At 53.6% G+C, this 25,481-nt stretch overlaps 1 protein-coding gene across 2 annotated transcripts in view; it reads left to right on the forward strand.

Annotated features, from left to right (window-relative positions):
• The first annotated feature begins 3,125 nt into the window (after window positions 1-3,125).
• PIK3R6 (phosphoinositide-3-kinase regulatory subunit 6) overlaps window positions 3,126-25,481 on the forward strand; it is a 35,597-nt gene continuing 13,241 nt past the window's right edge. Inside the window, exons 1-9 of one of the 2 annotated variants that reach the window (XM_034067613.1) lie at window positions 3,126-3,310; window positions 10,684-11,051; window positions 15,559-15,690; window positions 18,935-19,018; window positions 20,041-20,132; window positions 21,905-21,973; window positions 22,452-22,584; window positions 23,905-23,974; window positions 24,774-24,957. In XM_034067613.1, the coding sequence (XP_033923504.1) occupies window positions 10,994-11,051; window positions 15,559-15,690; window positions 18,935-19,018; window positions 20,041-20,132; window positions 21,905-21,973; window positions 22,452-22,584; window positions 23,905-23,974; window positions 24,774-24,957 (822 nt within the window). In that variant the 5' untranslated portion in view covers window positions 3,126-3,310; window positions 10,684-10,993. The remainder of the gene's footprint in view (window positions 3,311-10,683; window positions 11,052-15,558; window positions 15,691-18,934; window positions 19,019-20,040; window positions 20,133-21,904; window positions 21,974-22,451; window positions 22,585-23,904; window positions 23,975-24,773; window positions 24,958-25,481) is intronic. The other variant, XM_034067614.1, reaches the window with a different exon arrangement.

Consider the following 25,481-nt stretch of genomic DNA (forward strand, 5'->3'; position numbering starts at 1 on the left):
GAATTATTATTATCTTCTGCTGCTGCTGTCTCCTTATTGTAATTCTTTGTGAAGACAAAAATAACCCCCAAAATGTTGGAGATGGATTAATTTGCAGAAATGAAAAAGGCAACTTAAATACCATCAATGTGGCTGTTTGCTTGGCTTTGCCTCCCACCAGATCCCACATCTTTAGGACAAGAGGAAACGGCCTCAAGCTGCACCAGGGCAGGTTTAGATGGAGCTGAGGAACAATTCCTGCTCCAGAGGGTGCTCAGGCATTGGAACAGGCTGCCCAGGGCAGGGCTGCAGTCACCGTCCCTGCAAGTGCTCACACAGCGTGGAGATGAGGCCTCAGTGCCATGGGTTAGGGGTGGCCTTGGCAGGGCTGGGGTAAGGGTTGGACTGGATGAGCTTAAAGGGCTTTTCCAACTGAGCTGATTCTCTGATTCCATCTTCTATATTTGCTAAAGCTGGAGTAAAACTAAAATTGGGCTGAGTGCCACAGTGGGAAATAGAGATGCAACATAAAAACATTGCTTGGTTTGTGATCTATTCCCTTATAAACTGTAAGGAAATCATCCATTGACTAAAGCACTGGGGATCTGGACATCTGTGAGGAGGAGGTTTCTCTGCAGGATGGGTGATCTTGAAGAAGTGGAGCTCAAACAGCATTGTTTTCTTTGCACGGATACCTTTACTTCCCTCAGAAACTCAGTCAGCTTGCCAGGTATGTTATTAAAGCAGCCACGTAATGATGGAAAATTAAAGCATGGAAAACTGAAGCATCCATGAATAGAAACCAGGGAGGAGGGGAGGTGTCCAGAGCTCCCCTTCAACAGGAACCTTTGTGTCGCTGTGGGTGTGGAGCAGTGGAGCGTGGCCACTGGGAGGGAGCAGCCCTGGTCTGGTGGATGTGCAGTTCAGGCACCAGAGGTTGCAGTGTCTCTAGAGGAGAGCGGACTGCTCCCACACAGGAAAGCTCCTTTGCAGGCAGTAAGTTCCTTACCCAGCTGGAAAGCCCCTCCTGACTCAGTGATTCAGGTGAGCTCTTTCTGTTTATTTTGGGAGACAGACTTCTTCATTGAGGGAGATTCAGACAGGTTCAAAACTGTTGTGTAGCACATTCATGCAAGGAAGCATGCAGGGATGGAGCTTTCTGGGGCTCTCGTGATACCTTTAAACCACAGAGGACTGTTTGCAGGAACAAAGAGCTGTTCTGTACCTGCTCCATGCTGCTTGCCACACAAGAGTTTCTCTTAGTTCTTTCCTATTTGGTTTCTTTGTTCTTCTGACTGAAGCCTTTGTTTGCATGGGGTCATACCAGCTCTTCCTCTCCCTACTACCAGCACAGGGTGGCAGAGGCATGATGTTATCTGGGGTGACCTGACAGTTCCCTTCCCTGTTCTCAGGGTGATGGTCAGCCGTGTTTCAGTGTCTAATGGTATCAGCTGCTAACTGGCAGCTCATGACACAAAACATGGAGAAGCCACCTTTCCCTCACTGTTACACGTTGCCACAAGAGAAGATAACCTTACACTTGAAGAAGGGCTGATGCTGCAATCCAGCTGCCCATATGACTAAAGATGGCATGTTCAGAAAAGACAGGAAAGAAAGACCTCCAGAAGGGCTCTTTGGCTAAACGAATTTTGGGCTGGGATCAGAAAGCTGATGGCAATGTAGGGGGTGTTGTGTGTGTGCTCCGGGAGCTGTTCAAGGGCTGGGGTCCACTGGTGCTGCTGTGCTCTGCAGTGACTCTGTAGCAGGGTGAAGACATGTGCATGTGTTCTTCATGAATGGGAGCAAATGTGAATGAAAACAAGACAGGGGAAATGAGGCTTCTCACATCTGCTGCTGTGTGCTGCTGCTGCTGCTGTTTCCCAGAGCCTTCCTGCCCGTAGGACGGCGGCTCGGAGCGGAGAGCCTGCCAGGGGAAGGGGATGCTGCTCAGCGTAGCTTCTTGGCACCAGTGCAGTGAGTGGGAATTGAATGCAAGCAATGCTGACAGCCAGTTAAACTGCTTCCTCCTGCCTCTTTCTCCCAGTCAGGAAGGAAGTAGTTATTTTTAACTCTGAGGCCCAGGTATGTAACTATACCTAATGGTTTTTCTCTTGTAAAAAGAAGATGGGAAGTGATGCACTATCAGCTGCAGCTCCCACGCTCCCTCTATAAGTACCTTTTCCCCCCAAACCACTTACCCCAGCAAAGCTCAGCACCTCAAGCACTTGGAGTGTTGTGTTGATCTAGCAAGGCCCTGACTATAAGTAAGGTGTCAGTGGCTGGAGGAGTTGGCCAATGCTATTGAGCTCTAATGAGCACACTGCCTAATAAAGCGTGCAGGGTAGCACTTATGTTCCATCAGTAGACTGGACTGCTGGAGCTGGTGGGCTCATCCCAGCCCTGCACCCACATCCCATAAGGGTGAACATTTATCTCCTGATTTGGCCAGGTCTATGCATCTCTCCCATGTGCTCACCTGGGCTTCTGCCAACTTGCAAACGGATCTCATCCTTAACTGAGCATCAGAGCACTGACAGACCTCAGCAGTCCTGAGCAGCCTCACCTGGGCTCCATTTGGGCTCATCCTAGGAGCTGCACTCCTGACACTGAGTCACAAGTGGTGACAGCTTGATGCCCTGCTGAGCACAGCCAGACCTGCTCCATCCAATGTGCAGCAATACCTCTGTCGACACGACTTCAAACAACTCCACAAACGCATTCCACAAGGGGTTGGGCACCCTCTGCCCGGGCCATGTCCCTGTGCTGGCAGCAGGCAGGGGCTGGCACTGAGCAAAAGCAGATGTGTGCAAGATGCTCCCGGCCGAGGCAAAATGCAACACTTGGAACGGGGAGCTGGAAAAGTGTCTCCTTGGACAGATTCCTCCTTGTCTCTCGTAGCAACACTGTTTGTTTCGAGGTGCTGGGTGTGCAGCATCAGGCTCTGCCTCGGCTCAGAGGCGCAGCACCGGAGGAGTTGCCCAAGTGCGGGGTGCTCACTGCTGAGGCTGTGCCAGCGCCAGGGGTCACCACATCCCCGAGACGAGCAGCCCGACCTGCAGGGCTGGTTCTGGGGATCAGAGGCAGGGCTGAGCCCGGGCGGGCGCGGGGACAGCTTCTCTGCTGTGTGAAAGAGGAAGTTGTCTCGAAATAACTCCTGCGCTTCCCTTCTCGCTTCGCAGACTTTGAAGTGCGCTCAGAGCGCGGCAGCACCCGGTGCGCCCGGCACCCACCGCGATGCCTCCGGCGGGACCCCGCGCTGCCGCCCGGCGCCGGATGGGACCTCGCGTCCACGCGTGACCCCCCAGGCTCCCGGGTCTGCCCTGAGACGCAGGTAGAGTCCTGGAGGGCGCCTTGCGGCTGGGTCCGTGCATGGGGAATCGCAGCGCTCTTCCTCTGCCTTGTGCGTCTCTGCTCCTGCTGCCGGTCCCCAGTGCTGTGCTGGGGAGTGCTTTAAGCCTGAGGTGTTGGCAGGGGATGTGTGAGTGCTGCTTCTCTGCATGAAAGACCCCGGAAGCCCCTGACCGGGGTCAGTTTGGTTTCTTTTCTCAGGAAGAATTAGGGGAGGGGGCACTGGTGGTGCTGAGGAGAGGGATGTGCTGAAAGGGAGTATTTGTACAAGCTTCCCCTGCTGCACCCTGCCAGCGAGCGGGATGCTGGTGGAAACGGGGTTTGCCCTGAAGCCGGTCTCATGGAGGAGTGTGAGGACCTTGCGCCTGCACCCCTGAAGAAGACGCCGGTTTTGATGTTGTTGGTGCTCTGGTACTTGCTCAAGGCTCCCAGCCCCTCGCTGCACACCGCACAGACAGCCACTGCCTGCGGCTCAGCCCACATGGGGCAAGTGCGTTACATCACTGACTTGGGGCTGCTGCAGCACTACCTCATGCTTATTCATTTTGCTCTAAGCGAAACAACTCCCAGTGGCTAGGAACGGAGTCACCTGCCCAGAGCCGCCCTTACCCATCGCCTGCACTTCCCGGGCATTGCTGGGGCTCCCCTCTGCCAGCTCCACGCAGGCAGTGCTCCAGCACCCAGCGCCAGCGCAGGCTGTGCCGACGGTGTGCAGAGGGCGTCTGGGGTGGTGCGTGCTCCGGTGCTGGCTGCTGTGCAGTCGTGTGGCTGCCCAGCTTCCCCTCCCCTTGGCCGGGAGCCTCATCTGTCCCATGGGGGCCCTGAGCAGTGACATGGCAATAAACAGTGATGGTAGTGGCGATAGGGAGGAGGGTTCAGCAGCCCCATCCAGAAAGGAAATGAAAAGGGGAGTGCTTGGGGCCTGAGCTTCAAAATCATGTAGATGAGCCAACTCTGTGCAAGGGGCAGGTTTGAGCCCTCCTCCCTCTGTGCCTGGTGAGTGTTTGCATTCTCTGGCTGCACCAGAGGCACCAAGCCTGAGCCATTGCACCCTGACCGCTCACCTTCATGGGTGCTCTCGCCCTTCCCTGGAAGCAATCCAAGCGTCTGTGCAACCTAGCAGCAGGTTTTATTTCTGTCTCTTGACTAAGCCTGAACACAAACCCAAATTCCCCTGGGCTTCAAGGGCTTATTTATCATCTCTGAGCACTACACAAAGGGTTAGGTGTGTACTTGTTTGGTACTTAGGTTGTGGAGCACATGACGCCCAAGCCTTCCTCAACCAGTTCCTGAATTCTTCTGTGGATGGCCTAAATCCACAAGACATTAATTCAGCCTTACAGCTCTGGATCCCGCTGAACTGAACATAGGTCCTACATCTGCAGTGGAAAAGAACATGGGTCAGTCTGGTGAAATAGCTTTTGCCCTTTCACATGCAGCTCTGACAGAGCCTCTGCTCAGTCACATGAACCTGTTTAAACTGCACAGCTTTCTCTCAAGCATTAATTTAACCTGAGGAAATAGCTTGAGTCCTCAGAGGCTCAAGCTGTTCTGGCAAGACCTGGGCTTGCTGCTTGTAGCCAGTGCTGGCCTCAGCACAGCTCTGCCCTGCAGCCTCTCCACTCAGCCGTGAGCTGCTGGGGCTGCAGCACTGGCACCAGGCTGTCCTGCCATGAAGATCAGCTCTGATGGTATTACTGTATTGCCAAGTATTTTGTTTCTTTTAGACCTGTTTCGTAAAGAGACAGAGCTGTGAGACTTCACTGTTGCCTGTCCATCATTCTGGTATAGCCCATATTCCTGGCTGGAGAGCCCCAAATCAGGCAGAGGGAAAGGATTATTTGCTCTGGGTGAGGTGGCACAGGGCACCCAGCAGTTGTTTTGATGGGGTTTTCTGGACCTTGTGGGACATCATGTTCAGGTTGTTTTATGATGGAAACACTGCTTTCTTTTCTGCTGTGAAAGTGAAACAAGCTGTTCTCCATGGAAGGGCTGTGCAGGAGGTGGTCACAGCTCCTCATTTCCAGGCACAACTTGCACATCCCCACTGGAGCAGTTTCCGTTTCACTTTTGTGTTCCAGTGGTTCCCTTCTGGGTGTCCTGTGAAAGCCCTCTCAGGGCAGTCCTGCTTGTGTTGGACAGGGCCTCACCCCACTGGTGATAGGGACCTTGATGTAGAACTGTCTGTGGCCCCTCTGGCAGGGGTTCTCTGTGTGCCCCCTCACTGGAACATACTGCATTCCCACCTCCTGATACAGGGGGTGGGCAGGGCTGCTGCTGTGGCAGGGACACAACAACCTTTCATGAGTCACCTTCCCTGGCTTTGCAGCCAGTTGTTGGGATGTGGGTAGAGCAGCAGCCCCCCCCCCCCCCCCCAGCATCCCTGTGTACCCACAGAGGGGAGCATTGATTCACACAAGAAATGAGAGCTCCCCTGCTCTAAGTGTTTGGGGAAGAGCTGACCCAAGAGGACTCCCATTCTCTTAGTGTCCAGCCCTCCTAATACTGATCACATCTCTTACCCAGACGTGGGAGCTCTCAGGAGTTGCTTTCCCAGTTGCTTTCTTGCTTTCGTGAGCTTTGCTGGTGTTAATGGCTGTTCTGAAGGCAGATGCCGTGTTGGCTGAGTCACGTCTTTCTATTTTGAGGTGTGACATGCCTTGAAGACAGCACTGTCCATCAAACATGGTTTGGGCAGGAGCTTTCCAAGGGAGCTGCTGTTGTGAGCGATCTGTGCTGGGATGGCTTTTGCTTGTGAGCCCCTAGTGGGATTCTTCAGTCCAGACTGGCGTTACTGACAGGTGTTATGGTCCTATAGAAAGCAGTGGTTTCTGTTGTTGCTGGTACCATCTAATTAAATCATGTTATTGACCTTCTCCTCCTGATCAAGCATTTTATACTCACCCCTTCCTTGCTAATCTGCTGTTTGTGCTCTGTGTTAACCCGGTCAGCGCTTGTCACCTTGTTCATTCCCCACTGCCAAAGCAACGCCAGCAGGCAGCACTACCCTGCTCATTGCTGACAGTGGGGAAGGTGCAGCCGGCTTCCTGCCTGGCCGCTCCCATGCTGCCCACATTTGGGAGCCTGAGCTCCTCCCGCTTTTCTTTCCCCTCAGGTGGACAGCGCTTGCCTGGGCTGTTTGTGTGAGCAAACCTGGCACCGGCTTTCAAAACACACTTAATTCTTTCCTCCGGGTGTTTTTTCCAAAGTCAGCTCTGGGAGTGGAAGGAGATGCTTAAATCTGAACCGCTGATGCTTCCGGAAAGCCCCTGGCTTTCCTTAGAAAGAATGCACTGTGACGCTGGTGGGGAAGTCTCCAAAGAGTCGTTAGTGTCCAGGAAGCCGCTCAACTTCCACGCCAGCTATAGCAAAGGGCTCTGGGGCTCATTCAGTCCTGATGGGCAGATGAACGTCCACTGCAGTGCAAGCCTTGAAGGTGTTTCATTAGTGAAGTGGCTGTAAGAGGCATCCTCACCTTCTCCCTCCATGGGCATCAGTCTGCAGGCAGGGACGTGCCTTGCCAGAGCAGCTGCCAGGCAAGCAGTGAGCAAAGTGCTGCTGGAAAGCGGGATCTGAGCTTGAGATGTGTTTCCTTGGCAGGGAGAGCCTGAGGGGGAGCATCTGGTTTCATATCAGAGCTGTCTGAAACCACAGGCACTGCCAGGTTTTGAACTGAAACTGAATCAGTTCAGAAAGGGGGCTCCAGGCTGGTCCACAGCATGTGTGGTACCCCCCTCTCTGCAAGCTCCTCTGCCCCAGCAGCCTGTCTGAATGGGGTCAGAAATGAGGCAGGTGATGTGCAGGTGGGTGTGGAGATCCATAATGGAGGTTATGCTTAGTGCTCATTTACACTGAGGCACCTTGCTCTGGGGTGGACCACCTGAGGTGAGATGGACGCAAACCCTGCCCTCCGTGTTTCAACCTGGACATGGTTCTGGTCTTTAGGGGAATCTGGAGCTGCTCTTGCTGAACAATGAGGAGGCTGGGAGCTGGAAAGCTGCTTTTGTCTTGGTGTCCCACTTGTGCTGCTGGGCTGGAGGTCAGGATAAGGGCCAACAACAGTGGCTGCTTCATGGACAGATGGACCTGGTTTAAGAGGAGGGTGCAAACAGGATCATAGAATCACAGAACAGTTTGTGTTGGAAGGGAGCTTAAAGCTCATCCAGCTACAGCCCCTGCGACAGGCAGGGACACCTTCCACTGGAGCAGCTTGCTCCAAGCCCCTGTGTCCAACCTGGCCTTGAACACTGCCAGGGATGGGGCAGCCACAGCTTCTCTGGGCACCCTGTGCCAGTGCCTCAACACACTCACAGGGAACAGCTTCTGTCTAAGAGCTCATCTCAGTCTCCCCTCGGGCAGATTCAAGCCATTCCCCTTGACCTGTCCCTACAGGCCCTTGTCCCAAGCCCCTCTCCAGGTTTCCTGGTGCCCCTTTAGGCACTGGAGCTGCTCTCAGGTCTCCCCTTCAGGAGCCTTCTCTTGTCCAGGCTGCCCCAGCCCAGCTCTCTCAGCCTGGCTCCAGAGCAGAGCTGCTCCAGCCCTCGCAGCATCTCCATGGCCTCCTCTGCCCTCTCTCCAACAACTCCACATCCCTCTGGTGCTGCTGCCCCAGAGCTGGATCAGGGCTGCAGGGGGGGTCTCCCCAGAGCACAGCAGAGGGGCAGGATCCCCTCCCTGAGCTGCTGCTCACACTCTGGGGGTGCAGCCCAGCACACTGGGTGGGGGTCTGATGTAAAACCTGCTTCTGATGGTCTCCCCTGGGTGATTCTGCACCAGTGTCTCCTGGTGTGATGATGCTGGATCCAGAGGAGCAGTTGCACAGCACTTTGAGAGCTGCCAGCCCTGGGATTGCAGTGTCAAAGCTTCAGACTGGCTGGGGGGAAGCGGCCCCTGAAGTCCTGCAGTTAGGAACTCCCCTGCTCATCCTGAACCCTGTGCTCTGGCCACTGTCCATGGAGCTGTAACATTAGACAAAGCCTCTGATGTGCCACTGTCAGAACTGATCTCACTCGAAGGCAACTGCAGGGAGCAGGGGAGGGCAGTGTGAGTCCTGGTCTGCTCCACGGGACCTCTGCCATGTCCTGACAGAACGCTGTGGGTACACATGCTCCCGTGCCTGCCCTGCAGCCGAGCACTCGCCCCGTCTCCCTTCAGGACCCTTCAGCTCGGGACAGCTCGCTCAGCACTCCAGTGCTACCGGTACAATCCTTCCTTATGCTGGGAGCAAGCTGGGCGTCTGCTGCGGTGAGGGGAAGCGCTGGGATCAGGGCAGTAACTGGTGGTGGGATGGGAAGAGGGCAGAGAAGGAGCGTGGCCAGGGACAGCTCTCCGTGCTTGGTGCATGTGCAATCTACTAGCTTTAGTTTGTGAGCGCCTGCACTCAAGCTGATAAACAAGCACAGGAAACCTCAGACGTACCCGAGGAGTGAATTTGTAACTAAATACAGAGCTGCACAAGGCACGGGGAAACTAGCTTTGGAGCGGGACTAAATATAACTTGGAGAAAGCACACATATGCCCTGCTGTGTCAGTGCTGTCGTTGGGCACAGGGGATGTGGGAGAGGGGACATCCCCCAGGGCTGGCAATGGTCAGAGAGAGCCCTTTTGCCGTGAGCCCAGCTGCCACTGTCAAAGGTTCGGGTTTAGGTTTTCTTGCACAGCCTCTTTCTGCATCCCCTGGTCTGTGTCAAACTCGTCCCCTGCTCCAGGGGTGCTGGAGTTTAGTGGTTTCAACTGGCTTTTGATAATCTGTGAGACACAGCAGCTGTTGGGGAGCTGTGCATCCCCACGGTGGGTATCTCCGGGGGACAGCCTGAGTCACTTCTCTCCACTGAGTGTGATGGGGTTGCCATGACTCATGTGGATGGACACATCCCCATCCTTCTACTAGATTTTCATCTCACCACAGTGTCCTCACGTACTGAGACTTGAAAAAGAGGGTTTAGGTGTTTGCTGGCAGTGTGTTGGTGGCACTTCTGAGAATGCCCCAGCTCTCTTGATGGTGAGGCTGTGGCTGTGTGGTGCCTTGCTCTGACTGTCTCTGCTTGGGTGTGCTGGAAGGCTGGTGGCCCTCCACTGGTGTGGGACCACAGTGCTGAGCCTGACCTGTGGTCCTTTGGGACTGCAGGTGATTGCAGCCCAACCCCTATAAGGGTGCTAGCCCACCGTATAATTGAAACAACCTAACATCTGAGTCAGCATGGATCCTCCTTCATGGAGAGCAAGAACGGCTGATGCAGCCCAGCCTGGTCTCTGCCTATAGTAGGGACCAATGACCTGTACAGCCTGGTGGTGCACACCCAGCTGTAGCTAGAACCCTCCAGGCACATCCAAAATGCAGAGTGATGTGTGATCTGCTGAAACCTGCCTTGTCACAGTGCTTTTGGTTCTTGTCCTAATGGCCACCCTCCAGCAGAAGGCGATGGCATCGGTGTGATCCCCACCACGCTTCCCTGGATGTAAGCACCGAGGAGGGGACAACCCTGGAGGAAGGCAGCTATTTCCTTGTGCAGGCCTGTGACAGAGCATGATGAAAGTGGGGAATCCCTACTTAGGAGGAAGGTGATTCAATGGGGGGAGGATGGAGAGGTGAGGACGGAGGCAGGTGGGTGGAGGATCCCAGCCCTGGTGGCCTCATCTTTAAATGGGACTGTGCTTCATCTTGTATTAGCTCAGTGAAAATAGAGCAGCCATCACAACCTGCTCCTAAGCTCTGTGTCCTCATAACTGCTGCCCTGCAGAGGAGGGATGCTGAGGGTGGCTTTATGGGATTTATGGAATGATCATCCAGGTCCTGCTCATGCAGTCTTCAGCACCCTGGTAGTTTGGGACAGGAGGATGAGGCTTCGAAGCCCTTTAACCCTGCTCTTTCTTTGCCAGTTTCCAGGGTGGACTGTACTTCCAATGCAAAGTTCTTCGTTTTCAAGAATATAACCATCTGTTTCCCATAATACCCCAAACTCCCGAGAAAGGTGGCTTTGGGATCATTCAGGGTTTGCCACTGAACACCTCACAGCTATTGCAAACCGAAGGGAGGAATGTGCTTCCCTCCTTGCCTTTGCCTTTTCATCTTTTCCTGCAAATGAAATAAAATACAGCTGATGCCGTGGGTATTTTAAGACTTGCAGAGAGGAAGCGGGGATTTGCAGCTCTGCAAAGCAATGGGATGAATGCAGAGAAGACTCTGGTCTTGCTGAGCTGGCAGACAGCAAAATAACCAGTTACAGGATGAAATGTGTCTCGTGTCTGCTGCAGGGAAGGGAAGAGATCCAAGGGGGAGGAGGGGGCAGAAAGCAGAAATCATTGGTGTGGATCAGGGAACTGAGCAGCTTCTACCTTTTGCCGGCACTTTTGCAGGGCTTGCACTGTCATATTTCCCCTCGACTCATCTCTCGTCTTCCCATGGTCGTGTGTGTTGGCTGGGGCCTGTGAGCCCTCCCTGTCTGGATAGGAAGCCTGTGGTCACCGGTGAGCTCAGGCACATGCACACAGAGCAGAAGCAAGCCCTGTCCGTGTTTGGCAGCACTGTGCAGGCTCCGGTGCTGATGCCGTAGGGATCGCTGCTTTGCCGCCTGCCTCCCACCTCGGCCAAGGAGCTGGTGCCCTTCGGCTGCACCTGATTCACTGCTGCCACCTCCGTCCTCCTCCTCACGATGTGCCTGCTGGGATGGTCCTGTGCCCCGAAGGGAGCTGTGATCCGTGGAGCTGGAAGGATGCAAGGGAAGGTGAGTGCAGCCTAGAACAGAGCTGGTTTGGGACAGGGTCCTTCCTTGCATGATCCCTCTGCTCCCACTTGCAGTGGGGATGGTGCAAGCCAGGCTGTGGTGGGGGATTCTGTCCCTTGGCTTCCAGGGGGCGGGGCAGTGTTCCCAGAAGAAAGGTCCGAGTTAGTCCACCAGGCGCTAGGAGCAGGGCTGAGTCCATCCCTAGAAATGGGGACAATATCCCCCTGTTTGCACCAGGGATCAGTCATTTCAGGAGAGATGAGGCAGGGGGGGCTGGCTGTAGGAGGGGGCTCTGACGTCTTGTGCTCCCATTCCTCTGGGGACTGTGCTAACATGACACTTGCTGTCCCCAGCATCCCCAGTCTACTGTGCTGGGACGCTGGGACATAGCACAGTTAATGCTGAGGGTCTGGTTCTAGAGGTGAAGTCCCCTGGTTTCAAGTGTCCCTGCATGAGACACCAGTGCAAACCTGGCTATCCTGGATCCCTGCAGGAACAGCGGGACTGCTGTGCAGTTCAGGCATCTCTGCGCCTGCCATTCCCACGCAGAGCCTGGGCAAGCCATGGGCACGGGGATCGCACTGCCTGCTCACAGCACGTGGTGGGTCAGGGCTTGATGAACACAAAGCAGCTGTAACCAGGGTCTTTAGCCCCATGGTCTGTGACCAGAGGGGGTGACAATGGCAAAGGAGCTAGCAGGAAAGGACTTGTCCCTGCATGCAGAGGATGTAGGGACATCCCTCTCCATCTTCTCCAGAAAAGAAGTGTTTCTGGCATCACAGCATGACATCCCCGCATGTCACATCTTGTCTGCCAGGGGATTTGTGGCTGCTGTGTCCTGGGAACAGCCTTTCAAAGTGGGTGTTGGAACTGATCCTGTCTTAGCAAGCCAAGAAACAGTCCAGGGCAGCGATAGGGATCCTGCTACAGCCTAGGTTCCTTGACATCCCCCACACACCAGCACTGGGGGCTCCATGGTGTGTACCTGTAGTTCCACACAGCCTCAGCTAAAATGCTTTTTCACCCAAATCAGCAGCCCTGAGTGAGTGAACTGAGCTTCAGAGGGTTGTTGTTTTCCTGCAGTGACACATGGCTTCTAGATAATGTCCAAGGAATCCCTCCTGCCAGGGGATGGGCTCCATCCCTTATGGTCAGCCTCTGCAGAGCAGGGGCTGGCAGTGACTTTCCCAAGGGAGCAGAGGCTGGCTCTTTGCTCCCTGTTATACTCTGCTCAGCCAAAGGGGTGCCCAGGTTCTGACCTATTCCTAATCGGGCATAAATTAGCCTGGCTTCATTAATGCACTCAAAAGCTACCCATGCACCTTGGCTGGGGTACAGCCTCTGTCTGCTCAGGCAAGGGACTGAGGGAAAATGCTCTGTGCAGAGACTGAGTGAAGTCCTTGGTAACAGCACAGGCTGTTGCATCTTCAGAGCCTCCCTCGCTATGTTACTGGTTTTGGATTTGTGTTGGGGTGGTTGCAGGGTCACATCTGCTGTGGGGAAAGTCCTGATGAAGCTCATGAGGGAAGGGTCAGCCTGTCTGTCATGACCAGGGAAGGCAAATGTGGTCCTCCTGTCTGAACTGGGGCTGATGCTGTCCAGCTCTCCCCATCCTCAGCCCTGCATCCCTCCTCCTCCTCCTCCTTTGGTGGCCCTGGTCCCCTCACTCATGGGAGCAAAGTGGTCAGAAAGCATCCCCAATGAAAATGGGTTATTTTCTGCACATTTATGTCCATGTGCTGCTTATGACCAGTGAGAACCAGAAGCTGGTTTCTGGTAGGAACAAGACTAGAGAGCTAGAACCCTCTCCAGCCTGTTTCCATCTATGTCCTTTCATGCCTCTTCTCATACAATATTTACCTGGCCTCCTGCAGACAGTGACTGGACTCTGAATGAGATGGGGATTAGTTTTGGACATTTTACATTGGATTTTCTTGGGAGACCAAGCAGTCGGAGCAGAGCGGTTGACCATGGATCCAACCTCAGCTCCTCTTTGCTGGCAATGGGGAAAATGAGCACTGTTTAAGTGGACAAGTGAAGTGAAACCTGAAGTGTCTCTGGCAGGAGAAGCTCAGGTCCCTTTGGCACTGCTGAGTCCTTTTCTAAGTGGGGAGGCTGAGCACTGATGAGCAGGCTCCATGCTGGGTCACCAGCTCCCCTCCCACGTGCGGGCAGGTAGGATGCGGATGTGGAAAACCACTGATACAATTAGCACTGAGCTGGGTTTCACTTCATCAGGAAGGCTCCGTGGGGCAGGGTGCAGCCCCATCACTGCTGCTCAGCACCCGCTATGTGGGTATCCCACAGCACTGGGAATCCCAGTGCTCTTCCCAGCAGGAAATATTTTGTGGACCACAGGGTCAAGCAGCTCACTGGTTGTGTAAGGCTGCTCTTGTGCATGCAAGAGCTTAGAGGAATCATTCTCTTTCCTTCTGTAACCAGTGAAACAAGGGGGTGATCTGTAATTTTTGAAACTAGGAAGATGAGTTGTTCTCTCCTGCAGCATAACAGGAGGCACATCTTATTTCGGAAAATTGTAGAATGGTTTGCATTGGAAAAGACTTTCAAGGGCCTGTAGGGACAGGCCAAGGGGAATGGCATTAACCTGCCAGAACAGGGGAGACTGAGCTGAGCTCTTAGGCAGAAGCTCTTCCCTGGGAGGGTGCTGAGGCACTGGCACAGGGTGCCCAGAGAAGCTGTGGATGCCCCATCCCTGGTAGTGTTTAAGGCCAGGTTGGACACAGGGGCTTGGAGCAAGGTGCTCCAGTGGAAGGGGTCCCTGCCCATGGTAGGGTTAGAGCTGGATGAGCTTTAAGGTTCCTTCCAACCCAAACCAGGCTGTGATTCTATGATTCTATGAGCAAGCTGTGCTCCTCCCTGCTCCTGGCTCTGGATGAAGCTGCCCGCCAGCTGTGCAAGCAGAGGCAGTTGCTTTGCTCTCATAAGACCTTGGCCTGCAGAAGGACCCTGTCCTCACCTCCCTTGTCCTCTCTGCCATCAGCTGTGGCTGGGAGCTGCTCCCATGGCGCTGCTGCGTGGCAGGCGGTGGAAACTGCCTCAGTGGCTTGGTGCCAGGTGTGTTATCCAGCCCAGAAACAGTCTCCATGGACCTGGGTTGGATTTGAGCACTTGGCGTGCCGCAGGAAACCTTTAATGAGCTGCTGAGAGCTGCTGAGAGCAGGATGCACCGAGGCTCCAGTGGTGCGTGGCAGAGGCATTCCTGCACGTGTCTGTCCATCTCCTTCTGCAGCTGCAGAGCTGTTGGCTTTGGGGATGGATATTTACAAGTTTAGGACTGACCTGGGTAGAGTTAGGTCCTAAATCTACAAATATCCCAAAGAGAGCAAAGACCTGAGCACAAGGTGGGCTGAAGGCCTGGCACTGCTTGGAGGGATGCAGGGAATTGACGAGACTGTGATGTTATTGCTGCCTGTGCTGCCTTGAGGACCACTGGAGGCAGGCTCCCTGTCTTCAGCCATAAATGTGGGTGTTTCAGGGAAATGTAGAATTCAGAGCTATGGGCTCATATTTTTTTTTTTATCTCCCCTAAAGGCAAGGAGAGAGGAAAACGTGCAGGCTGGGATGCTGAAAGCAGTGCTGCAGCTCACTCAGGCTGTGAGCACAGGCAGCACAGTCTTGTGGTTGCTTCTGTGCCCCTGGATGGGAAGACAAGGAGAGGGCAACACTCTAAGGAGATGTTGCCTTGCGGTAGCACTGTGGGTGCAGGACCACGAGGTGCTGGGCCCATGGCCTGGAAGGGACCTGGCTGTGGGGTAGATGGCTACAGCTGAGCATCTCAGCAGTGGTATCTTGCACAGAAGATGCTGCATCTCCTCTGCTCCCCTGCAGCTGCCCTGTGCTGGCTCCCCCCTGCCTGTAGTCGTGTCATAGGCAAATCTCCCTTCCTTCCTCCTTGGCTCACAGGGTTTATATCCTTTTTTCCTCTTTCTTTGAGAGAACAATGCTTGAGGGCAAGGGAAGCTGTCCAGCTCCGGACTGGCTTCCCTCTGCAGTGTAACCGGCTCCTGAGCTTTCTCTGGGATTTGTGTCTCCAGGATGCTGGCTCAGGATGGCAGCAGCTCAGCACACACCAAGCATGGAAACCTCTTGGAAATTTGGGCTTTTTTTTTTATTTCTTACCTGGTTGGGCTTTGCATTTCAGACTCTGTTTAACTTAACCTGAGCATTTCTTCTCAAATCCTAGGGAGGATGAGGTTCTCTCTCCTGTCCTGCTCAGTGATGCTCATCCCTGTGATCCTCCTTGCTGCAGGAGGCTTTGGGGGGCAAATGTTCAGATGGGTTCAGCTTTGAGCTGCAGCTTTCTCAGTGAAACACAGCCCCTGAGCCATGCTGTGTTCACCCGCAGGGCTCTGCCTCCCTCCCTGCCACACATCCTCCATGCTGGGGTCCCATGCCCACAGCATCCCAGTGTCTCTGCACACCCCACCAAGGTCCAGGCTGATCCTGGTCTCCACTCCTCAACCAAGTGTGCTCTGTCTTTCTGCAGGTGAGAGCCAGGACCCAAGGCCATGCCCGTGTGGAGTGAGGAGCAGCTCTGCACCCACCCATCACTGGAGGCACCCTGTGGCCACGGAGCTCCCCCCACGCTGCAGCCTCAGCCCAGCCATGGACAGCGCAGGTGGGTGATGCTGAGACCCCAGTGCAGGGGGATCTCATCCCAATGAACCCAGTTCATCTGTCTTCTTGTGCCTTGGTTACCCTCTGATAAAATAGGTGGGTATCTGAGGAGGCCTCCTTGCCTCTGGGCAGACCTTGGTCTTTGCAAGGTGTTGGCAGACCCTGCTGGATAGATGGGTAATGAGGCACGAAGCCACTGCAAGGCATCCAGAAGGTTTGCAGCAGGGCACGGTCTGGCAACAACTCACATCTGAATTTAAAGCAGTTTTGTGTTTAATTGTGGGTTTTGGTGTCCATTCCCCCCCACTCTCCATGTGTGTTTTGTTTTCACACTGGTTCACAAGGTGCTTTTCCTCTCCCGGCACCCTGAGGTCAGGATATTGATGCTGAAATCTCTGTTTCATTTCTAAGCCACTACCATTTGTTACTGGTGGGTTGAGACTGTTTTTAGATCAAAGTGCCTCTTTGTGTTGGAGCCAAAGCTCTGCTCCCCATGAAGGAACCTCAGTGTATAGGGGCTGTAACTGCTTTGATTTAGAAAAGAGGAGAGTATTTATATCAGTGCTCAGGAAAAGCTTCCCTGGTAATTAAAAACATACACAAATGGAAAGAATAGGAAATTCCAAATAGTCCATTATTGCAGAAAATCCCTAGTGCAAACCCAATGAACGTAACAGTGAGACTGAGGAGCTTCACAGAGTCACTGGCGAGAAAACAGGCAGAGAAAACACAAATTTTCAAGACATTTCCCCAAATGACACTCCCAAAATGAAAAAGATCCCATTTCCAAGGCTGTTTCTGCACTGCCATTTCTCCCTGGGTGGGATGCGATGGCACAAACTGTGATGGGAGTTGCCCTGTACACACACACAGAGCTTCACCAGCATTTGGGAATAACCATGACCCCGGGTGTGTGGTTGTTTTCTGATGCAGCTTCCACTGGAGCCTCCGTGCTACATTCTCCTCTGCAGAAGAAGCCTGGATTGAACACATGCTCTGTACAAGCATCCTTAAGGACATGACCCGTTTTGGGGGGCGTACTCAGGAATAGGCCATCCCATCCCAATACTTTACATTTTGCATTTCCCAGTTGACTTTTTTGCAGGGCTCCTGTCTGCTGCCCCTGTGCCCTGGTCACCACCTCTCTGCACCCATGGCACTGCAGTCTCGGGCTTGGAGAGGGCAAGAGAGGCTTGTCATGCCTGGCCATGCTGCCTGCCCTGTGAGCTGATGGCAGCAAGGATGCTGTGAGGGCCAGAATGCTCCTGCTCTCTGTAGTGTATCACCAGTGGGAACGGTAACAACCTGGCATGCCAAATCTGCTCCCCTGTATGATAACCCTGGGCAACCACTAAAAAACATGGTATAAGAGGGAAAAAATTGTCTCTGTTTTTCACTTCAAACCCATTCTGGGATGGCGCATGGGTCTCCATGGCATGAGGGGCCAGGTGCTCAAAGCTGCTCCATCTCCTACATGATCAGCACCGCCTGCTTCACTCACAGCCTGGTTGGCTTTATTTCCTTCCAGAGCCAAAGGAGGTTTGGAGGCTGTGGTCCCTGAGCATCCCCTTTAGTGTCACCCTGGCTGCCTCCTCTGTTTCTTGTAGGTAAAGATGAGTCCTTACCCCTGCCCTCCTGCATCTCTCTGGTGTTAGGGAAGATGGAGCTGTGGCAGAAGAGAGGGAATGAGAAAATTCAGGAGCAAAACTGGGCAGGAAATGTGGTGGCAATGACACAAAGGCAATTCCATGTGGGTGAGACTGCTCAGATGGGTTGGTAGGTGTCTGGAGCTTCCTTAGGACCTGGATAAATTGCTCCTTGCTTGCATCCTTGCCATGAAGGCGAGAGGCACTCAGCCACTACTGGCAATGGTCTGAGCCCCACCAGTGGACACAGGGACAGGAACATGCCCTGGGAAAGAGCCCTGGGTTATTGTTACTATAAACATCTGAGATGCTTCCCTGGGTCAGGGCATGTTCTGCCTGCTCCAGCCCACAGCTTCATACAGAAGGAGAGCATCACATGATGAATACCCAGCCTTATAAAATGCTCTTGTTTCTATTAGAAAGGAGGAAGAATCATTTTGCTGGTAGAGAAGGAGTGGTCCAGTGTAAGAAGGGACACAAAGACAGGCCATGGTGGAGCAAAGGGACCTTGCAGCTTGCCTGGCTCATACCCCATTATGCTCTCAGGGCTGACTCTAATTTCACACATGCTCTGTGTTGGCATGCATGGCCAGCCAGCTGCGCACAAGCTCACTTGTCATCACTAGTCCTTGCCCCAGTCCGGTCTGAGGTTGTCAGGTTATTTTTGGCTGAAGCAGGATGTTGGTTTTGATGTGTACGAGGGTGTGGGGGGGGGGGGGTTACCAGGGAGCAGCACCGACACCGGATCCCTGCCTGGGGAGCTGAAGGTGCTCAGTGCCCAAGGGTGGCTGGCTGCACCCAGGGGGGCTGTGAGGGGGCATGGGTGGAAGGCAGGAGGTGATGTGGTGGCTCTGCCTGGGTTTCCCACGCAGGGTGAGGTGCTGATGTGGGCCGCAGGCCTTGTGGCAAGAGTGCTCCTTGCAATGGGTGTGAGGTTGAGACTGAATGCATGTAGTGCCAAAGCACAGTGCTCTTTCCTTCATTAACAAGGAACAAGGGATGGGACAAGAGGAAACGGCCTCAAGCTGCACCAGGGCAGGTTTAGATGGAGCTGAGGAACAATTCCTGCCCCAGAGGGTGCTCAGGCATTGGAACAGGCTGCCCAGGGCAGGGCTGCAGTCACCATCCCTGCAAGTGTTCATGCACAGTGGAGATGAGGCCTCAGTGCCATGGGTTAGGGGTGGCCGTGGCAGAGCTGGGGTAAGGGTTGGACTGGATGAGCTTAAAGTGCTTGTCCAACCCAGTTGATTTTGTGACTGATGGTACTGCACAGTGGTTTATTTTTGTTAGTTTCTATATTTAATGTGTAATTTCTTTATCAAACCAAGGCAGAGCTTATGTGTGAGCAATACTCTGCAGAGCTTCACCATGTCCCTGCGGGGGCACTTTGCTCTCCAGGATGGCTGCAGGGGCTACCAATCCACAGGGTGGCACTTGCTCCCAGCTCCTATCCCATGGAGCCTCATCCAGGCTCGAAACCCGCTGCGGCCGCCATCCCGAGGGATGCGGTGAGGGCGCAGTCCCCGTACGCACCCAAACCCAGCCTCCTCCTGCGGGGCTGTCCCTGGCTGCAGCCTCACGTCCTCTTTGTCCCCGCAGAGGTGGAGTCGGACATCCTGCGCCGTGTCCGCACGCTGCTGCGAGAGCTGGATGGGCACCACCCCGCCGGCCACTGCGACCGAGGTAGGATGGAGCGGGTCAGCGCTCATCTCACTGGGGCACTGCTTGCCCCCAAACCCACATCGCTCCCCGGGGTGGGGGGGCACGGGGTGGCCTCACCTCCATGGTGCTGGTCTGCCCTTTCCAAACCGCTCTTGGATCTGTCTGCCCCTCAGCAACTTCCATCTCTCCTCTACGTGGCTCTTACACCCTTGATACCCTTCACTTGCCCAGCAGGTCCAGCACTGAGGTGGGATGACATCCAGTGCAAGAGTCTGTGATGCTGTTCTCACACAGACCTGTTCAACTCATTTAACACCTCTTGAGTTGAGAGTCTCCCTGCGTGATATTGCTTTGCCACATGCTGCTCAGCTCCTCCTAAAGTGTCAATTAAAATGCCTGTGCTATGGTTTTGGAGAAGAAAACCCTTGCTGACCTGGCAGCTGGACTGCTGCAGACTCAGGAAATAATTCATTTGGAAGAACTGGTTTTACTTGGAGTGCATGGGATATTTTGTAGTTCATTAAATTCAGGTTTTTCTGGAATGAGCCTCGACATCCTCAGGAGTGAGGTGCTTTGTGGTCCTAGCTCTGAGTGTGACCTATTGGCAGCCAGCATTCAAATGCTGTGTGCTGGGGCCAGAGAAACCCAAATTCTTTGGGGCAGGCAGTGAAAGCATGCAGAGCAACATAAGGAACAGCAAGCAGAACCTCACATCCATTGCCCTGCCTTGTTTTTACAGCCCTCCACTCCTAGTCCCAGAATCTCTGGATCATTTTTCCAGAGATTTCCCAGTGTTAGAGGTGCGATACATCAATGCTGCATCCAGAATCAGGGCAGCAGCATGGCTTGTCCCTTGCAGAGGGTCAGTGACTGAAGCAGAAGGCAGCAAAGCCTTGTTTAGCTCTGATAGTGGTGGCAGTATAGCATCCCAGTGGGTGATTTCTGCAGCAGCAGTGCCCAGGTCTCCTGGTTCCTCAGTGAAACACTGCCCCTGAGCCATCACTGCTCTGCATCTGACACCTTCCTTGGCTTTCACTCCTCAGGGATGCTGCGATGGACCCTGCATAAGAAAATCGACCAGAACCCCAGTAACAGCTCTGTCCTGGTCAGGATCCTGGTGAAGGAGCTGGAAAGGGTGAGTGCTGCCTCACAGACATCCCTGAAGTGCCAGGATCAGCCCCATCCATGGCACATGCCCCTCTGCAGTGCCCAGGGGAGCAGAGGATGGGGCCTCAGTTCCACCTCAAACAGATGCTTTTAGGTGCCTTGGGCCTGGCTGATGACTGGGGTTCATAGCACAGAGTGAAACACACCATGGGACAACAAGGCAGAGCTGGAGCTTGGCCCAGCTGATGGCTGCAGGGACAGTGAGCTGTGGGTAGAGCAGGGAACCTCCCCAGGCTCCTCAATGCTGCAGAGGCAGACAACAGCCTTGATGTTTGTAAAGAGCAGAGTGAGAAACCCTTCTGACCACCCCACATCTCCCTCACCCTGCCCCGGCCAGCTGTAGGACAAGCAGAGTGGAAGTTTCTGCTCTGCTTCACTCATTCCCACCCCAGAGCATGTCAGACCAGAGCCCCCCAGGGCAGGTCCTGTCCTGAGAGCAGCTGCTGGAAAACTTGTGATGGGTTCTTTGTTTCATTGATTTCTCTTGTCCTGTTCTGCTCTCATGGAAACCTTCAGCGCTCGCAGCATCCTGGCAGGGCCTGCTCTGTGGTCTGGGGAGGCGTCATGTGTAGAAGTGACACCTTTTCTTTCTTATGAGCCTGTTTCCCTTTACCCAGCGCCTTCTCATTCCGATGCAGGAGAAACATCCCTTGTCCCTGCTCCTCCTCCCCATGCTGGTGATGAGCCTCTGCCACCCATCCTGTGTGCAGAACCTCCCAGTACCATCTGCTCCGCATCTTTGCTAGTTCTCCCTTTGAGCTGGAAGGATGGAGCTGCCCTGCTCAGCACTGCTCAGCTCCCATGTCTCTGGGTGCTGCTCAGTGCCTCTGCAGACCCTGCCACCTCCCTCCATCAACACCCATATAACACACTTGAGCCAAGGTGTCAGCACAGAACAGATCCTTGTGCACACATCGAAGCACTTTGAGCATCTTGCAGTTATTCCTCATGCTTGAGTTCCACCAGGGCCATGGGCAAATATGAGCTGGTCTCAGCAATACAGTAATTCATGTTATTGATGATTTCTAAAGCTTTCCTGCCATCAGTTCCACTGAATTCAGGTCCATCAGTACAGCAGCCCTGAAGGAAGGTGCTGGAAATATCTTTGAGGTGAAAATATCTTCCCCAGTTTTATCCAGGGGCATTCCTGTTGTTGGAGCCAGACCAGGCTGCAGGGAGGGGCTGGATCCATGACAGCTAGAGCATCCATCTGGCTTCCCATGGGCCAAGATGGGGATGCAAGAGCATCTCTCCTCCCTGTTTACTCTGGTCCCACACCCAGCAAATGTAAAACAGGCTTTTCCCAGAGATTTTGTATTTCTACATGAATTTTTGCAACAGAAAGGAGCTCCTCAGTGAGCTCAATTAGAAACTTCTGCTGGTTCTCTCCCACCATGGCTGCTGCATGGGCAAACCACACTACAACAGCAGCTCCTGGGGCTCCAGATCCCTACAGCAACCACCAGCCCAGTGGTTCACTCTCCTACACCCCTCCCCAGGGCTTGGCTGTATGCGATGCCCACCATGCAGGACCTACTGCCCCAGGGACATCCTGCCTATCCATGGCCTGTCAGGGATCCCAAACCTCACCTTGACACAGGAAGCATTCCTAAGCCAGGGCATCAGAGTGGCTGCACAGACAGACCTGGCACATGCTGGGGTCTCCAGTAGCTCCTCTGGCTCTGGTGTCTCCCATCCCAGCACCCTGTATGGTGCTGATGGTTCCTTTTTGTCCCACAGGCAGAGCGAGGTGACTTCAGGCATTACATCATCCCCCTGCTGCACACGCTGATGTACGCCTTGATCAAGGTGAGTTACTTGTGGGGCTTCACTGGGGCCAGATCCAGGGAAATCAGAGCCCACAGGAGGGGCCACCTGAGGTCACTCAGCCCTATTCCTGTGCTGAGATATCCCAGTACTTGCCCAGCAAAGTGCCAGGGCCATCACAAGTGGACTCAAACGCGCATTTTGCAGTGTGCTGTTTGGTGGCTGAGGCACTGTGAGCTCTGACGTGTGTGGAAGTGAAAGACCCTTCCAGCTCATCCCCTCCTCTGGAGCTCTTCAGGTGCCTGATGGTGCAGGAAGCCACAAGCTGGCAAAAACATGCTCCCTGCCCTTCAGTGGGTACTGCTGGAGGTTTCCAAACCATTGCTGGGCCTGGTTCTGCTTCTTCTATTGCATCTAAATCCATATTGAGCTTGGCATAGCTCTGTGTCTTCCCACCCTGGGGTGTGCTGTGGGGAGAGCACCCTGTGGCATCTCCTTATCTGCCCCTTTCTTACTCCAGGCTCCCTGCATCTCCGACGAGCTCTGTGGCAGAGTGTATGATTTCTGCAAGAAGCTGCTCACCCTGCCCAAGCCTTTCTGCACCATTGGCTTGGACTATGCCGTCAGGCTGAAGATGGAAAGGACAGCACCAGGTATGAGGGCTCTCTCTGCCCATGCATGGCACAGTGAATGGCTTGGGTCCCGGAGGCAATGGTAGTGAGATCTTGGGGGGATTTCCATACCTCAGTTGGCTTTTGCCCAATGCAGAGGGCCATGGCAGGGATTTCTGCAGGGAGTGGACAAATGCTTGCGAGTGTTAAGGGTGCATTTGAATGGAGGGTTCCCCTCTCCTGATTTCAGGCTGTTGAGCCTTAGTTAATGGCACAAAACATTGGGGTTTTCCTGCTGTTGGTGTAGGCACCACCAGAATCAAGTCCAGCCTGTCTAATGCCAGGTACACATACACCATCTGTCTATGTGAGGAAAGTTTTCCTGTGCTCCAGCATGGACATCTCAGTACATTTTGTAGAGGTCTCCTTTCCCAAAGTGAAATCTCCAAGACTTAGTTGCAGGCTGAGGGGCATGGGTTCTCCCTCCACTACCTGTGCATCAGGTTTTAGACACTAAAACATCATTAGCTTCTGCAGAGAACATCCCCTTTTAGGAAGCAAGCCAGAGGACAGCTCTAGTTTCATTTTTCTCTGTGTTGCTCATTAAAATGCTTCTCATTAAAGTTATCTTTAATAAGAATCTTTAAAAGCATTCCTGTAAAACAGTGCAAGGTGCAGGTAGCTTGTGAGGTGGAGGGAGAATATGAGAGACCTGGTGGGACATTAGAGAGAAAGTGCCATTTTTGGTAGTCTCAGCTCATCAGCATCACTCCAACCATTCTTCCCCAGCACTGCATTATTTGGAGCTCCAGGTCCACCTTTAACTCACCTGACTCCTGGTGAAAGAAGGATTCAGTGTGGGGAGATGGTGATGTCCAGCGGGGTTCACAACAAGGTTCATGAGATGGCTGCAATGTGGGGTAGATGTATCTTCCCCACCCAAGAGATGGGTGAGGGCAAAGCACGTCTCTCCTGATTCAGAAGCATGTTGTGCTCTTCATGTCCACCAAACACTGTCTCCTGACATGGCCCTGGGAGCTGGGACATGGCTGGGAGCAGGGCTCTTCCTTCTGCTTCCTACTCTGCTCCCAACCTCATAATCCACTAAACAAAGGAAGGGAAATACAGGAAATGGTCCCTGAATAGGAGGAGTTTTCTTTTTCTGTAACATGGTCTATCTTTGTCCTTGACTATTTTTAACTCTGGGCCTGATTCTTGGCTCTTTTACATCTGTCTCACTGCAGTGCGTGTTCACCAGCTTGGCAGACCCACAACCAGGAGTAGTGCTGAGCAGCTCCAATGAGCTGTGTTGTCGTTTCTCATGCTCTGACTCCTGCGTGTTTATCTTCTTGCACTTCCTAGGAATGTTGTACCAGAGAATGGTCATTTCCGAACAAAGCCTCAAAAGTGACCCATATCCTTATCAGGAAAAGTGAGTAGAGCCCTTCCAATGTACTGTTACTGTAATTTCTTTTATAGTCTCACAGTGAAATCTGGCCTTTTCCTGCCCTGAATTAATGTTGATTGGAACAGGAAATTTTAACATAACCCACATGGCAGTTTGTGCTCCTGGGGGAAACAATTTGGTGGCATCAAGTGCCTCACTAAAATGAGCTTTGTATTCCTTCCATGTACTCCAATTTATTTCTGTGGCCCTGGGAGGCCGGGAGCTTCCTTTGCTGGGAAGAGAGGGCATAGAAGGGGAATATCAACAGCAACTGTTTTTCTTTGTGTGGGATAACAGATATGCCCTGATATCAGTAATGTGAAATCCTCATCTTAGAATCACAGAATCCCAGCCTGGTTTGTATTGGAAGGGACCTTAAAGCTCATCCAGCTCCAAACCCTGCCACGGGCAGGGACCCCTTCCACTGGAGCAGCTGCTCCAAGCCCCTGTGTCCAACCTGGCCTTGAACACTGCCAGGGATGGGGCAGCCACAGCTTCTCTGGGCACCCTGTGCCAGTGCCTCAGCACCCTCACAGGGAAGAGCTTCTGCCTAAGAGCTCATCTCAGTCTCCTCTGTTCTGGCAGGTTAAAGCCATTCCCCATGGAATGGTGGGTGATCTTGGGTTGTGGTAAGGTGCTGCTGGAGTGACGGAGCTTGGGGTGATGCTGCGTCTGCAGGTCCAAAACCCTCATGGGAGCAACTCTGTGTGTATTAGGAGGAGTCTGTTCTGAGGTCTCCCTGAGCCTTCTCTTCTCCCTTTTTCCCTCACTCTTGCCCACGCAGGATTTTCATCTTTGCTGATCCAGAGCTGCTCTCTGAAGCCATCTGCAATGCGCTGGTCACCGACACGGAGGCAGCTCAGGTCTCTCAGAGCCCGAGGGCATGCATGTGCTACGTGATCATCCATGCCATGCAGGCAGCCCTGGGAGAGGGCTGCGACATCAGTGGCTTGAAGGCGAGCCTCCAGGTAAGGGGCAGCACTTCTGTAACATCACGAGTGGTTTCCCAATGGTCCTGCTCTTGCTGGACACCTCTGAGCATGGAGAGATGTTCCAGTAAGTGGAGAAGCCCTGCTGGGTCCTCACTGCTGGTCTCCAGCCCCAGCAGCCCCACTGGTACTTGCAAGGCTGGGCTATGAGCAGAGCTGGTGGCACACTAAAAAACTTCTTTAAATATAGAAGACTTACTGCAGGAGGAGCCAAAGGTTCTGAATATTCATTTTGAGTCTTCAGTTTTGCACAGCAAAGCTGGGCTCTGCAGTGAAACACCCGCTCCTCCTTGAGCTGCTGGGCATTGCAGGATACCGCACTGGACACATTTCAACCACTTTCCTCCAAAACCTCCTTCAAGGAGCCGTGGGGTCACAGTAAGACAAATGGTTGTAAAAGGCAGCTCTGCAGGGGCTCTCAGGGATTTCCACTCCAATGACACCTTGGTGTGCCTGCTGTCCCCATCTCCTGTGGGTCGTGTGAGCTGCCAGCTCTGCTGCAG

Source organism: Melopsittacus undulatus, chromosome 11 (assembly GCF_012275295.1).
Source record: "Melopsittacus undulatus isolate bMelUnd1 chromosome 11, bMelUnd1.mat.Z, whole genome shotgun sequence".
Classification (NCBI taxonomy): Eukaryota; Metazoa; Chordata; class Aves; order Psittaciformes; family Psittaculidae; genus Melopsittacus; species Melopsittacus undulatus.